We start from the raw sequence: 15447 nt of genomic DNA, 5'->3' as shown, positions 1-15447 counted from the left end.
AATGTGAACAAACTCACAAAGAAATCCTCATTGAGCATCAAGTCCTGCAGTGTGAACGTAGCCAATCTGTGGGATTGTTCAGTCAGATAATACGGCGTTATCCTGATTGGTGACATTAAATGTCATGTCGGAGTCAGAATCCAAGGCTGTCGGTATGTTAAGGCTGTTTTTAATGGGTTCAGTTCGTTTTTCCTAAAAACCTGTCGGATAGCAAGGTTTAGGATTGTTAAGGGTCAGATTATGGAGTCACGACTGTATGTAGTTTTTATAGGTTTGATCAATAACCCGTAAGAAATGGAAAATAATTCCACAATTTAAATAAAGAGTTGGGAAAAGAACGCTTTAGATGCTGCCATGTGTAGAGCTTTTGCTGCGAGTTACTTCTCTCTTATGTAGAACTCTACTGTCACAACTGAATAAGGCAAAAACACACATGACCCAAATGACACATGATGGATGATCCATAACAGCAAACTGGACATTTTTTATTTGTACTGTTTTTGTCGTCAGTCCTGAAACACATGCAGCATTGAGCTCTTGACATCAGAAGCCTGAAGGCCACAGATTACATGATTGAGCTGTAAGATGGACACCGACTGTGGATTGGTCTCAGGAAGAAGATGGGAAGACAGCGAAGGATTTATGGAGGGAAAGAGAGGAAGAGACGAGATGAGAGGAGGTTAGACTGGAGAGGAAGGAGCTGTGGAGGAGCTGTCACCTGGCTGAGGAAGGGGAAGGAGGGAGATGAGTGGAATAAGAACGAGAGGAAGAAGAAGGAGGAGGATATAAATATTGCATGTCAGGTTTTACTACTTGGCAAAAGCGAGGGCTTCCCTCTACTTCCCCCATACATGCACCCCACTGACACACTCTGCACACACACACAACACACACACTGTTCCACTCAGCCTATCGCGGCATTGTGTAACGCTATCCCCGTTTAACCCCGGAGGGAAGAGCGACGCGACGGCGACGCAGTTGTTGCTGAGATGCAGAAATGGGTTACGGCACATGCGTGGTGGGAACGCCGCTCAGGGTCTGGTGGTTGGAAGCAGCGTGAAGCCTCAGCGATGGTCTACGTGTGATGTTTAATTCAAAGGGTTGATTACGATCCAGCTAACAGGTTTTACAGTGTTGACTCCAGCAGTATTTATCGCAAATTATTTACTGATTTTAAAGGGCAAAATATTTTTATTGCACTTTTCACATTTAAATAAACAGAATGCTGCTTTCATAATGTACAAATCTGCATCTGAATGAGGCTTAAAATCATCTTTGTGTGAATTCAGTGCATCTCCTGTACTGTACCCAGAATGCCACATGTTCTTAGCAACAGACTCTACAATTTCCTGATGATCCCTAAACATCTCGCATGCAGATGATGGTTGATGCTAGCTGGACGATTGTGCACAGAGAAGCCTCTTGTCTCCATCCAGTCTCTAGTCTCCATCCAGCCTCTAGTCTCTGTCAAGCCTCTGGTCTCCATCCAGCCTCTAGTCTCCATCCAGTTTCAAGTCTCCATCCAGCCTCTAGTCTCTATCAAGCCTCTAGTCTCTATCAAGCCTCTGGTCTCCATCCAGCCTCTAGTCTCCATCCAGCCTCTAGTCTCTATCAAGCCTCTAGTCTCCATCCAGCCTCTGATCTCCATCCGGCCTCTAGCCTCCATCCAGCTTCTAGTCTCCATCCAGCCTCTAGTCTCAATCAAGCCTCTAGTCTCTATCAAGCCTCTGGTCTCCATCCAGCCTCTAGTCTCCATCCAGCCTCTAGTCTCTATCAAGCCTCTAGTCTCCATCCAGCTTCCAGTCTCCATCCAGCTTCAAGTCTCCATCCGGCCTCTGGTCTCCATCCAGTCCCAGCTTTCTCATCCCAAAACAGCCTGATTACATTGAATTAGGGTTGCATTGATTTTTATATTTAGCTTTAGGTGCATCTGAAGCCTTCACTCGATGCACTTCTTCACATTTTATTTTGTTTCTGTCAACCGTACTAATCTCCCATCAGCTTCCACCGTCAGAAAGTACAGTTTGCATTTCTGCTTGAATCCTGAAACACACATTAGGAACCTGCTCATCCATAGGAGACGAGTTCTTCTGGAGGAAGACGAAGCTTTAATTCTATTGTGTGCAGCAGTTTGATGACAGAAACCGCCGTTCTTTTCTTTTTTTTTTTCTGTCACGCTCAGCTAATTTGGCTCCTTCGGAGGTGTAAACTAGAGAATATGATATTGATTTCACAGGTGCACTCGGCTGCCTCGCTTGGATCATTATTCAACCTTTTTTAATGATGATGTATGGCAGCAGTTCGCAGGCTGGGATCAAGGAAAGCCCCGTTCTCAGGGGAGCGGAAAAACACCGGGGCGCGTTTCATTTGTGTTATCATTCACGCGAAAAAGTTGCACTCAGAGGCAATTTAAAGCGGTGATTTATTTAATTTTTATTTTTACTCTCTTCACTCCTTTCTCCCCGTCGGAAAAGCGGAAACACACAATGGAGGATAATGCGAAATGTAAATGAGCATCCTGAAGAAAAGCGAGAGTCTGTCGTCTGCCAGAGAGAATCCAAAGCAAGTCGCTGAAATGCTAATTTTCAAATAAAACAGTCGAATCCATTGGAATCCCTTCGTGCAGGGACGCGTAAGTTGTGGCTGACGGGAGAACTGGATGGTAAAATACAAGATCAGCTCTATGAACGTGTCCCACAACACAAGATGCTGATATGAACAGTGTTAAATGATCATAACTTGCCCGTTCAAATGGATTATTGGAGCTGATTGTGGCATCGTATCACTGCATATAGGTGAAACATGGAGGTTCACTTATTCGCACTCAACTGCTGGATTACCAGACCGTGATAAATAATACAGTCTAATATAACAGTCCTGCAAGAAATCGTGCCTCCTCTAATGATGATTTTAATGCCGTTTTGGATTCAGGGTTAACCTGGGTGACGCGAACCAGCGATCTTCTTGCTGTGAGGCAACGATGCTAACCACTGCACCACCGTGCAGCCCAATATTAGAAACACTCCTCGTTATGATACACCTCAGTTGCAGCCTCTAAACGATTCTAACATTGAATCAAATCTCTTTAAGGCGGTTTCAATAAAACTGAAGGTTATTACTTCCCTGAAGGTGGCATTTATTGCAGGACTGGATTAATTTTAGCTGGACGTAGCTAACGAACTGATTGAATTGTTATTGCTGTTGACCTCGAGCCTGTGCAAACATTTGAGCGATAACGGTGAAGTAAGGACGCCTTTAAAAATAAACTAGACTAGAAATTCGTCAGTATAAACCTACGACCGACACTTTCACAATGCGGCAATAAGATTAACCTCATCAAGTTGTGCTATCCATAATAGTGAAAGGCGAGTTGAGCAGAGGGGGTTAGCGTCGTCGCCTCGCCGGTTCGTGGCCTGGTGAGGACACCCGGGATCTTTCTGCGTGGAGTTTGCATGTTCTCCTCATGCAGCGTGGGTTCTCTCCGGGTTCTCCGGCTTCCTCCCACAGTCCAAAAACATGCTGAGGTTAATTGGTGATTCTAAATTGTCTGTAGGTGTGAATGTGAGTGTGCTTGGTTGTCTGTCTCTAAGTGTAGCCCTGTGATAGACTGGTTACCTGTCCAGGTGAACCTGCCTTCACCCTGAGTCAGCTGGGATAGACTCCAGCGACCCTAGTGAGGATTAAGCGGTGTATAGATGATGGATGGATGGATCTGCTAGAACAGCTACACAAAAGCAGCAACTCTATTTGCTTATCTTCTTACATGTTTATTTGCTCCGGGTAGCTGCAAGTGTAACCTCCCTTGTATAGATGGATGAGCAGGTTGGTCAGTACCCGAGAAATTCCCGGTCAGATTTATCTTGAAGCTTAACCTCCCATCAAGCAAACATGACGATCTCTTCAACTTGCCTGCTGTGCAAAACATCCGACCGGAGCGAATGTCAATAACAGCTCCAGTCACTGCACTTTTCACCGTTAACCCCTTAAGCCTCGGGCTGTTTTTTTGAAATCTCCACCTCAAAAAAAAAACATCCCCCAAATTTAGACAGTAACAGCTGCAAAACTGCAAGGTCAAAACGAACAGCCCAGGGTTCTCTAGATAAGACACACTTGGGAGAATTTCGAAATGCAATTAGCGCGCGTGTCCCGCGGCCACAGCGAGATTTGAAAAGCTACAGCAAAAAATTGACATTTTCACTTCCTCCTAATCCTGAGCATCCTCACAACAATGAGTCAGTGAGCACCGACGCCACCGAACCTGCTGGAAAAAATTTAGTAGCACCGGACGGCACTGGATGTGTCAACCTTCTGAAAATGTCATCCGGTTGCATTTTAAAAACAGACACAGCTCGAGTCCCGATGCACGGGCCCGCGGGGTGGAAAGGGCAGCGTAGTTCTGCTAGCTCGGTTTCATGGGAGTAAGAGCCCACCTGAAGCTATCGGTGACAGTGTTTGGCAGTAAACAGCAAATCACGCCGAGGAGAGAGACGACACATGTCACCGCCAGTCTGAGTCAGACCCAAGGTGTGAGGGACGATTTTTCCTCTTTCATTCGTACGTGTCCTCGGGTCGTGTGATGCTTTCTCCTCCTCATACCGTTTCTCACGCTTATTCATCAAAGCTGACATATCAATCTCATCAACTCAGCATAAACCCTCTGGCCTCACACACACACCCACTGCCTGCTCTCCATAATATAATACCTTTCCCCTTGTGCATGTATCTCTCTCCATCTCATCCCTCCTCCTCTGCTCTGTTTTGCAGCTCTGCAGCAGATACACATCAGATGTCGGCTCCTTAATCCCCTGTTATTAAATCTATTTGTCATGCTAAGTTTTGCCATTATCGTTGACCTGCGTGCGTGTTTCAGTGTGTGTGGTCTTTATTATCGTTTGATCCGAAAGGCTGTCGTTCAGGGTGGAAAAAAACTAAATGAATGGTGAGATATTGGGCTGGAAATGTAACCCGTGATGTGTTTGCAGGTTTTCTCCACTGCACCATGCGGCCCTTAACGGCAACCTGGAGCTCATCTCTCTGCTGCTGGAGTCGCAGGCTGCTGTCGACATCAGAGACCAGAAAGGTGAGAGGCAAACACACACACCGGAAAACAGAAGCATGTAGGAAACATGACCCTCACACATGTACATAAACCCATCAGTCAATAACATGTAATGGAGATGCTCAGACTGTGTGTGTTTCTGTGTGTGCAGGTATGCGGCCGCTGCATTACGCCGCCTGGCAGGGGAAGGCGGAGCCGATGAAGATGCTGCTGAAATCAGGTTCGTCCGTCAACGGCCAATCAGATGAGGGACAAATTCCTCTCCACCTGTCGGCGCAGCACGGACACTACGACGTGGTGAGTGACAGCAGAGAGAAGTTTACATCCACACTATAAAAAGACACATAACCTTTATTTTCTCACCGTCTGATATTAAATCAGGCTAAACTGTTCCTGTTTTAGGTCAGTCAGGATTACCAACATTATTTCTATTTGCTGAACACCAGAACAATGAGAGAGAGAATTTTTAATTACTTTCTTCAGAGTCAGAAGTCTACATACATTTTCTTAGCATTTGGCAGCGTTGCCTTTAAACTCTATGACTTGGGTCAAACGTTTTGGGTTTCCTTCCACAAGCTTCTCACAATCGTTTCACAGAGTTCTGGCCCATTCCTCCTGACAGAACCGGTGGAGCTGAGTCAGGTTTGTAAGGCTCTGCCCACAAATTTTCTACAGGACTGAGATCAGGACTTTGTGACGGCCACTCCACACATTGACTTTGTTGTCCTGAAGCCTCTTTCTAACTAATCTGGCGCTATGCTGAGGGTCATTGTCCATTTGGAAGACCCATTTACGCCCAAGCTTTAACTTCCTGGCTGATGTCTTGAGATGTGGCTTCAATATTTCCACATAACGTTCTGTCCTCATGATGCCATCTATTGTGTAAAGTGCACAAAAACAGCCCCACAGCATGATGCTGCCACCCCCGTGCTTCACAGTTGGGATGATGTTCTCAGGCTTCAAGCGTCCCCCTTTTTCCTCCAAATGTAACGATGGTCATTAAGGCCAAACAGTTCAGTTTTAGTTTCGTCATGTCGCAGGACATGTCTCTAGAAATTAAGGTATTTGTCCCTGTGTGCATTTGCAAACTGTAATCTGGCTTTTGGATTAATTATATCATCATCTGGGCTTTCCCAATTAGTTTGAAGGCATCTTAGTCTACGTAAACTTCTGACATTGAAGAAAGTAATAAAAAAAAATTCTCTCTTTCATTATTCTGGTGTTTAGCAAATAGAAATAATTTTTGTAATCCTAACTGACCTAAAACAGGAATAGTTTAGTCTGATTTAATGTCAGACAGTGAGAAAAAAAACAAGGTTATATGTCTTTTTATACAGTGGATGTAAACTTCTGGTTTCAACTGTAGATGTTAGTAGTTGTCTAGATTCACATAACAAAAATATTTAGTTCTGAAGTAGGCGAGGCTAAATACATGTCTAAACATTACTTAATGTTGGAACATTTAAAGCTGCTATAGTCAACATTTTTACACCATCATGGATAAAATGACCACATATGATGCTATAGGTGTTGCTTAAACTGACGTACCAACTGAGATTTACCTCTTGAGTCTGCACGTCCTCTCAGTTCTGCAGCCCGTATTAACATCCTTCGGTGTAAGTTTTCTGGCTTGCAGCTGTAATACTCTCGTTCACTCTCAGCCCTCTGAGAGTGTCAAGTCAAAAACAGCCCACTGCACAAACTACCTGCCCAGAAAACATCAGCCGGAGCGTTTAGCAGCTAAAGAGCCATACAGGGAGTTGGGCCAGACAAAGGCGAAGATAATAAGACGGTAAATATTAGAGTTACATCCCACAGGCCCCCAGAAACCCAACTTCAAATGAATGCTAATGTTGCCCTGTGTCTGCTGGATGTGTAAATAGGCAACTGTTGGACACATGAACTCCTACGTTGTTTTAAATGTGGCCAAAGTTTTAGATAATGGGGTAAATGTAGATGAGAGTCGTCACTGTGAGCCAAGAACTGAGGCTTGAGGCTGCTCTGAACACTAGTTTTCCAACGTTTTTTTTAATACTTTCGTGCCAAGCTGGTCACAGATTACTTTATATCGTTATCTGCTCCAGGCACCAAACACCCACAAAGTCAAACTACGGTCTTCTTGGTAAGTGTACGGTCTTGCAAATCAAAGTACTTCAGTAGTATTATGGGCATTTAATGTACTCCAGCATACAAATTATTGACCGGGTAGCGAGTAACTATACAGTTGTTTGGCAGGATAACATTTTTTGGCTATGCTACCCTATTAGTTAGATATTTGTGATCAAAAATACTAAATCCCCCAGCACACAATAAGCAGGTAATGAGCATAATAGTTGCCGAACAGCGTCGTCTTGCTATCATCGTTGTTTCTGCGGATGTTGCTGCCGTCCATTCTGGATCCGTTTTCAAATATGTACAGATGGATTTGAGAAATTTCCAATCGGGGATGAGAAATTATGTTACCTAGTAAGGCTACAGTTTAGTAAGACAACGGGATGAAGTGATGCTCACAAGTACAAGGTGTCGAGAGGCTTCCGGAAGCTGGCCAATCAGAACAAGGTGGGCTTTTTGTCGTCTGTTTCAGGTAGAGGCTCAACTGTTGGGCTCCGAAACAAAAAGTATGAGATAAATGAGGATGTTTTAAACTATGAGCCAAGCACAGTTACTCTACTTTAGTCCCAGAATGAAACTATAGTGCTGAACGCAAACATAGCTAGAAAGCTACATGGGATTGTCATAGTATTTTTCATCACACCTGTGCTTTACCTGGAATTAAGTCGTCTGGAACCATCTACTTTAAACTCTAGCATCGTCTACATCTTGTTCTTGCCGGGTTATACCCACAATAAGCTCCTTCAGTGGTCCCTGCTATACTCACTTTATAGCCCCATAACATTTTTCATGTGTCGAGAAAACACATGATGTCCTCGGAAACAAAATGAACTGAAGAGATTCCATTTCAGAGGCTTTCCCTATAAAGGGGGGAAAAAAAATAATAACATGGGGGGGAAACACTGCAGTGCTGCTGCAGGCTTGCCAAAGAAACAACAATGCAATACAGCCGACTCACTCCAGCAGCTAAGATACCCCGGAGGAGAGAAGAGCCGAGCTGAGCTTTCACAATCACCACAGCTGAAGAAGAACCGCTGCTTCTACTCGATTAAATATCTATGATTTATACAGAGCAACAAACGGGAGCTAAAGCTTTAATCCGCAGCTGCTCCCAGTGTGCACGGACAGATAAATATATCATAAGCAAAATTAAAAACAGAACATACAGGAAGCTCAAAATAATGAGACAATTGCTTTAAAAGCAAAGATGACCAGGAGACGGGGTTCTACCTGAGACGAGAGACTCTAACGTTGTGTTTTCTCCTAATGTGGGCTATTTTTAAGAAGCATTATGAAGCTGAAAGCACAGTAAAATCATTTATGTGGTGGGGAAAAGGATTTTTTCTCCCATTTTAACTCGTCTTTTCCTGTCACCTGATGCCGCTGCGCTCTTCTGAAGTCGTGGTAACATGACAAGCTGCTTTTTTAAACAGGGAAAATCCTCTTCTTCTTTTTTTAACTCACCTTGAGATAAAAACTGGCAAAACTCGACTGTTTGTAACAGAGATACCGTACACTCAATTTGTCTCAGTAAACAGCTTCCTGTCACATCTGAATCATTACCATATTGTGCTTTTTTCACGACAGTCAAAAGTGCAAATCGTACAATGATGTTAGAAGCACTTTGAGATGGAAATCAACAGGCGCAATGACGTGACCCTGATAATGTGTTTTGCTCGTCTTTTTGAACAGCGAGACGTTAAAATGTGTTTTGACTGAGCCTGTATTATGTGAGAGCGTGTGATGTGTGTTTCTTTGCGACCGAGTGTGTCTGCATTACATAATTATGTCTTTTCATCCTTGTGGCGCAGCAACAGTGTCGCCCCACAGCTAGACGAAGGTTGTGGGTCAGAACCTGCAGGCCGTCTGGGACCTTTGTGTTTGGTTGAGTCTCACAAGTCCAAAGAATGTTAGCTGTTCACTGAGCCGCGCTGCTAAGCTCTGCGTTCGAGAACATTGGAATACATTAATTTACAAAATGAACACAGTTTTAGGTGTTCATGGAGTTGTGAAAACACCGCTGTTTGATGACTAGAGCCGCTAACCGAGGCTAATCATTTAGCATGCTAATGGGACGGTAACGTAACGTCGGAAATGCCGATGAAAAGATGAGGCTGTTGAGAACATTTTCCTCAGACGATATGACGTTACAAAGAAAAAATGGTAATATATTAACTATATTAACTGAAAATAGAGCATTAAATGGCCGCCATCGTTTCTAAAAACATTAGCAAACACATCACAACACTCGTGAACTTTTGAAAAATTTCCACTTCCGCAGTTTTGCTAGTTAGCCGAACATGCTAATTACTCCAACCTTGTTAATCTTTTTCTAATCTTTTTCTCCTTTATCTTCTTTAAATGCAAGATAAATTGCCAAAGTATGACTCCATATAGCCAGCGGCTAGCAGCTAGCCTCTGTTCTGCTAGCTTCACTGCTGCACTGCAATGCAATTTCTCATTCCGCATTTTCTTTTCAGTCTTTTTATCCTTGTGAAAAATGTCACCATGATGCTGGAGATTCTTTTCCCGATTTTAGGACAATTAAACATTTTTTTTAAATACATTTTTTGCCATGTTAACATGTCTATATGATGTTTTTATTTTTATAAGCCAGAAGACAAATCGTGAGCAAAATAAGCACCATGGCTGCATATTTTCACCTTGAAACTTCGGTGTGATGTTGACAAAAACAAGAACAGACAGCCGGGGTTTGATTTGAACCAAACCAATGGAACCAATCCTGTCAACTTGCAGGGTTTCGGCGTTCTGCGTCCATATTCTTCTTTAGAATCAGTTTCTGGCTTGAACATTTATGGCTTAATTACACCAGCGTAGCATCTTGTCATCGCGTAGCGTAAAATGGTTTGAGTCATGGGCGAGCTGGTGTGCTCGGGCTGCAGCGGGTAGTGTTGGGGTGGGTTGATGTGCACATTTTAGAGAATGCACCTGCTGCTTAAAAGTCATTTTACAAAGAGATTATTGTCTTGAAAAAACAAAATACATAGCTTGAATGAGTTTTTAGGAGTTTACCGAAAGAAAACAGAACTTTGTTGTTCCCAAAGGAAATTCTAGTGCCAGATATTGACCAGAAATAACTATAATAACAAAGAACAGACAACGGGTTAGAGAGTTTAACACGAATTACTTTGTGAGGACAGAAAAAACTTGCATGAAGAAACTACAACCAAACATCCGTATTTCTAAAACCCACCATCGCTCTGTTCTATGATGCACGATCTGAAAGTTACTTGAGACGTGTCGAAGTGTTGTCTTCCAAAAAGTACTTATATAAACGCATTAAGCAAGGTGAAAATGCTCCGTTCCAATATTTATAGTTAACAGCGTGGTTGTAAATGTCAACTGTCGGTTTCACTCTGTCTCCTGGTGGAATGATTGTTTGTCTGCTTGCGTTAGCCTGCTGCCCTTTCCAGGCCTCTTTTCAACACGCGGACAGATCTGATGTGCTTTTTGTGTCTTTCCAGTCTGAGATGCTTCTGCAGCACCAGTCCAACCCGTGCATTGTGGACAACGCGGGGAAAACACCTCTGGACCTGGCCTGCGAGTTTGGCAGAGTTGGGGTAAGAAGCCGCGGTTTTACTCGTTATCAAGAGCAGGGATGCCCAATCCTGGTCCTCGAGAGCCCCTATCCGGCATGTTTTAGATGTTTCCCTCTTCCAACATCCTGATCCGATCCTGATCATGTGAATCAGGTGTGTTGGAAGAAGGGAAACATCTAAAACATGCCGGATAGGGGCTCTCGAGGACCAGGATTGGGCACCCCTGATCTAGAGCATCCGCAGAAAAACGCGTCGCTGATGTTCTCTTTGCGTGCAGGTGGTCCAGTTGTTGCTGTCCAGTAACATGTGCGCCGCTTTGCTGGAGCCCAAAAAAGGAGACACCACCGACCCGAACGGGACATCTCCGCTTCACCTGGCTGCCAAGAACGGACACATAGACATCATCAGGTACCGCGTTGTTCATCCACTCCATCGCACGGCGTGTCTAATGAATCATCGAGTTTAAGCATCCTCCCGAGAGTTCTGACAAAACAGATGCGCCACACAGCAGGGGGGGGAACAATAACATCCAATAAAGGAATAAAAACAAACGCCGTACAGCGATGCATCCGTCACGTACTCACTAAATACATTTCAGGAGACAGCCGATGTGACTGCAGATCCGCTCCGTCACGCTGAATGTCAAATCGTTATAAGCTCATCCCCAGCCGGGCCTCTGACGTCTCATTTTTTTTTTGTTTACGTTTCCCTCAAAAAAACTGCATCACAGCATCCGTTGCCGCGGCGATGTCAGCATTCGGCACAAACTCGGGCGCGAGAGGATCCCGACGGAAAGTCCGTTTGTCCCTCTCAACTGTTTTTAAAGTAACTCAGGAGAGAGGGAGGGAGACAGTGAGAGATGAGAGAGGACGGCAACCGAGGGGAGATAAGAGAGAGAAAGGGGAAGGTAGAAAAATACCCAGATAGAGAGAGGAATGGAGTTTGGAACAGAGTGGGAGAATAAAGGCTGTCAAAGCTGATAGAGCAGAGCGTTCCTCTCTCATAGTGACGCTGATAAATGATGCTCATTTGCCGCGGCCGGCAGTCTGTGGAAGACACTCACGCTGAGTTGAATTAAACGTGTTCGGCAGCTTGTTTTCTTGATGAACTTTCCTCTGACCCTGTTATTTCACGGGTAAAACTGGTGATGTTCTGCACTTATTATCTGCAAAACCTACACAAACAATGAAATGATGCCTCTGCAGCCAAAGCCAGATGTACAGCATTTGTAGCTTAGCGAGCTAAACGCTAACACTGATGATCTAAAATGTGTCAGCATGCAAAGTTCAGGGCCCGACACATTTTTTAATTTTTTTTGTCTCATCAGATCACACTGTCTTTTGTCTTCATGCTCTTTCGAAGCATTAGCTTCGTGTAAAAATTACAATTCACTGTTGTTTGGGGAGATTGCGTGACGATGACGAGTTCTCGGCTCTGAGCAGTTGTGAGTCAACCAGCTGTGACTCCGGGAAGTTAGCGTGTCCGGTCACGAGAAAGTCGGACGCGTAATCCGCTGCAGAGTTTGGCTTTTGTACAGTCGTGCTAGATTCAAGCTGATAACGTTTTTGTTTCACCTTCAAATGAAACGAATCCTTTAGAAGTCTGTTTGGCAGCTTTGTTTTCAAATATCTATCTATAAATATCTATTTCTAGTTACTAAATGATGAAGGAGTAATATTCTACCTTGTCATTTTTTAATATATCTGCAGTAAATATTAACACTCAGATGGTTTAGAATAATCCTCCTCCAGTCAGAATACCTTAAAAGCTGTTTTTAATGAGGCTTCTGGCCCTTAATTATATGATATGATATGAAATAACTATATTACTGCAGCACAGAATCAAAATTCAGTTGCAAGAAAGTGTAAAATATTAATTTTTTTTTGTCTAGGTATTTATTGTTATTAATTTGATTACTTTAAAACATTCAGCGATGACTGTTTAGCTGCAAATTATCCTCAGGATCTCGTGGAGTTGCCCAATCGAGGTAAAAGTAAGCGACTGGTGAGGCTTTAGAGGGACAAGTGTTGAACTCAGCGATCAAAGTTTTTGGATTTTGCGAGTTCCTAATAACTTAATAGAAGCTGTCATGATAATATGAGCTAAGTGAGGTGACATGGAACGAGCCCAGAGTTAGTAATACCACGTCGTAGCTTCATGTTTCTCTCAAACTACTAAAAAAGCCCTGCGTTCAACATGTAACTTAAGAAAAGCTGTTTAAGTTTTATCAGTAAAATGTACTTCTGAGCACCACAATGTTGTTTTTTGTCCTAGAAACTTTCAATAAAATCTGTTTAAAGTAACTCATGTGTAGAACAGGCTGAAGGAGTCCAGTCACGTTAAATGTGAATAATAATAACTGATAAAGTGTAATCCTTGCCACGTCTTCTGTTTACTTTGGCTTCTGGTTTGCTTACTTGAACTGAACTAAATTTAGAAAGTCAGACGAGGCGCTTGTGTTGTACTTGAATAGTTTTTTTTCTTTTCCTACCTGCCCAGCAGAGCGTCCTTAAAACTCTAATGTTGAATTTAAAAGCAGAAATTCTTCCCTACTTCTCTTATTTGACTTCATATCCTCCTCTTCCTGCATCCCTGCATGTCTTTGTTCCTCCTGACACCTCACTCGCCTCCTCGTCCTCTCTCCTGTGCAATTTTTCACACTTAATTTTTCTTTCCCTCCGACTCTCTCTCCTTCTTGCTCCGTTATGTCTTCCGACTCCCTTCCTTCCCTTCCTCGCCTCCTCTCTCCTGCCCTCCCACCCTCTGCTTCCAGGCTGCTGATCCAGGCCGGCATCGACATCAACAGACAGACCAAAGCGGGCACTGCCCTGCACGAAGCTGCCCTCTGTGGGAAGACCGAGGCAGTGAGACTCCTGCTGGAGGTTGGTGGAACTTTGCTGAAAGCATTCCAGCTGAAAGGGATGATTTCAGTCTAACTGCACGAACAAGGTGTAGACATTGTTCAAGGCTAAACATGTGGTGCAGGCAAATATCATAAGCAGGGATGGAGAAAACATTACAAGGAGAGGTTGGGAATGATATGCACTTTAGCTCATCACTTGGGAAATTACAGGATATTCCACAGAACAAGGCCAGAACAAGGTTTCTTTAGTAATGCAGCGACGGTTGTCTGTGCAGCTGCAACACAATGCTAATGGTGCCAACAAATAAAGGCTAAAAACACATTCAGAGCACCAGCTAACGGCTAACAACAGCACTGCTAGCTTATTGTTCCACAAATGGGCCTGTAGGTTGGTGTCATAGATCAGGGGTTCTCAACTGGTGGGTCGCGACCCAAGGGTGGGTCGCGGACCTGTTCTGGGTGGGTCGCGGACAGCTGGTCAAATTTAAATAATATTTAATGTGCGTCTCAGGTTGGACTCATTTTTTATTTTGAAAAAACTTTTATTTTGACAGGCACGGTAACCATAGTTTGTTTGAGTTCATTTTAAGTTTGTGTTGATGTCGGAACGCAAGATGACAAAAACATGACCCGGAGTATTTAAAATGTGGGTTTTCATACTAGGGCTGGACCCGAATAGCCACCTATTGGTTCACTGTGCTGGAATCCGGATATCAGTTTGGATCTCCAAATATCCCCCCTCCCGCCACCGTCGGTCGGACCAGAAGCTCAGCGCCCACAACCCCCTGTCCCCCGTCTGAGTGATGGTTTTATTCACTTCTGTACATGCAGTTGTCATGTTCCAGTTACTGTGCATGGTTATAAGCTCTGACATGCATGTTGCACAGTAAAATATATTGAAAAGTAAAACTGGGTGGCGACTTCATGACCACGGGAACATGTGGGTCCCAGGGTGAGACCAGTTGAGAACCCATGTCATAGATGGTGGAAGAAGTCAGGAACTCATACAGCGAGGAGGGATTTAACATATCAGAGGTAGTAGTTATGACTGTGGTAGTGGTTAAAAGTTAGCCAAGTTTGCACTGCAGACTGGATTAAAATCCCCGACCAGAGCCGTCCAAATGGTGCCCACCAAGACTGCCAAGACTAGAGGAGCTCTCAGGATCTAAATATCCAAAACTGCTATGAAATCTGAACGCAGTGGAGTAAAAGTGGCAAAATCCGTGTATAAATACGGACGTAGAGAGGTGTGACGTCAGCCTTTGGTTTGCGTCGAGGCCCAGAGCTGCAGCTTGTTTGTTCGGCACCATTTTCTACGTTTAAAGCCCCGATCCTTTGAATCAGACTGCACAGGTGTCTTTTGTTCTCTGGAACATGTTGCTCCTTACTTTAGTTGCATTGTGCTAACAGGGCAGAAATCAAAGTTACAAACATTACATTTCAGTAGAATACGGCATCGCAACATCAAGCGAAGGTTTTGTTTTGCGCAACTCCGGAACCACAAACACGGTAAAGCTGCGAGACGGTGGAAAAGTCTCTGTTTATTCTTTAAACAGAAGCTTCAAAAGTCAGACACAACTTCTGGGGCAGGTGAAAGCAGCGAGGGAGGCAACCGTCAGTCACGGCTGTCAATCAGCGGCCGCACATCAAAGCTTTGTAGAAGCCTTGGAATCGTATTTTTCCAAAATAAACACCAACACGCCTATTAGTAGGAAGAAATTTAACGCCAGAAAAAATGATGCTTGTGTTGCACTTCAGGGTGTTTCCATGTTCGGGTCATAGCAGTAGCTTGTGTGGAAGCTTCCAGTGAGACCATACGGATGTTTTTATTGATGAGAGTTTATCAGTTTCTA

General features: G+C 43.9%; 1 protein-coding gene across 1 annotated transcript in view; it reads left to right on the top strand.

Moving 5' to 3' along the window:
* Positions 1-15447, top strand: part of caskin1 (CASK interacting protein 1) — a 75680-nt gene that overhangs the window by 12919 nt on the left and 47314 nt on the right. Inside the window, exons 2-6 of the mRNA XM_008295515.1 lie at positions 4983-5080; positions 5211-5356; positions 10657-10752; positions 11009-11139; positions 13505-13613. Coding sequence (XP_008293737.1) covers positions 5213-5356; positions 10657-10752; positions 11009-11139; positions 13505-13613 — 480 coding nt within the window. The 5' untranslated portion in view covers positions 4983-5080; positions 5211-5212. The remainder of the gene's footprint in view (positions 1-4982; positions 5081-5210; positions 5357-10656; positions 10753-11008; positions 11140-13504; positions 13614-15447) is intronic.

This window comes from Stegastes partitus, unplaced genomic scaffold (assembly GCF_000690725.1).
Source record: "Stegastes partitus isolate 25-593 unplaced genomic scaffold, Stegastes_partitus-1.0.2 Scaffold1054, whole genome shotgun sequence".
In the NCBI taxonomy this organism is placed as follows: Eukaryota; Metazoa; Chordata; class Actinopteri; family Pomacentridae; genus Stegastes; species Stegastes partitus.
Note: the sequence above shows the minus strand (reverse complement) of the source record. Positions and strands in the feature narration are given on the sequence as shown.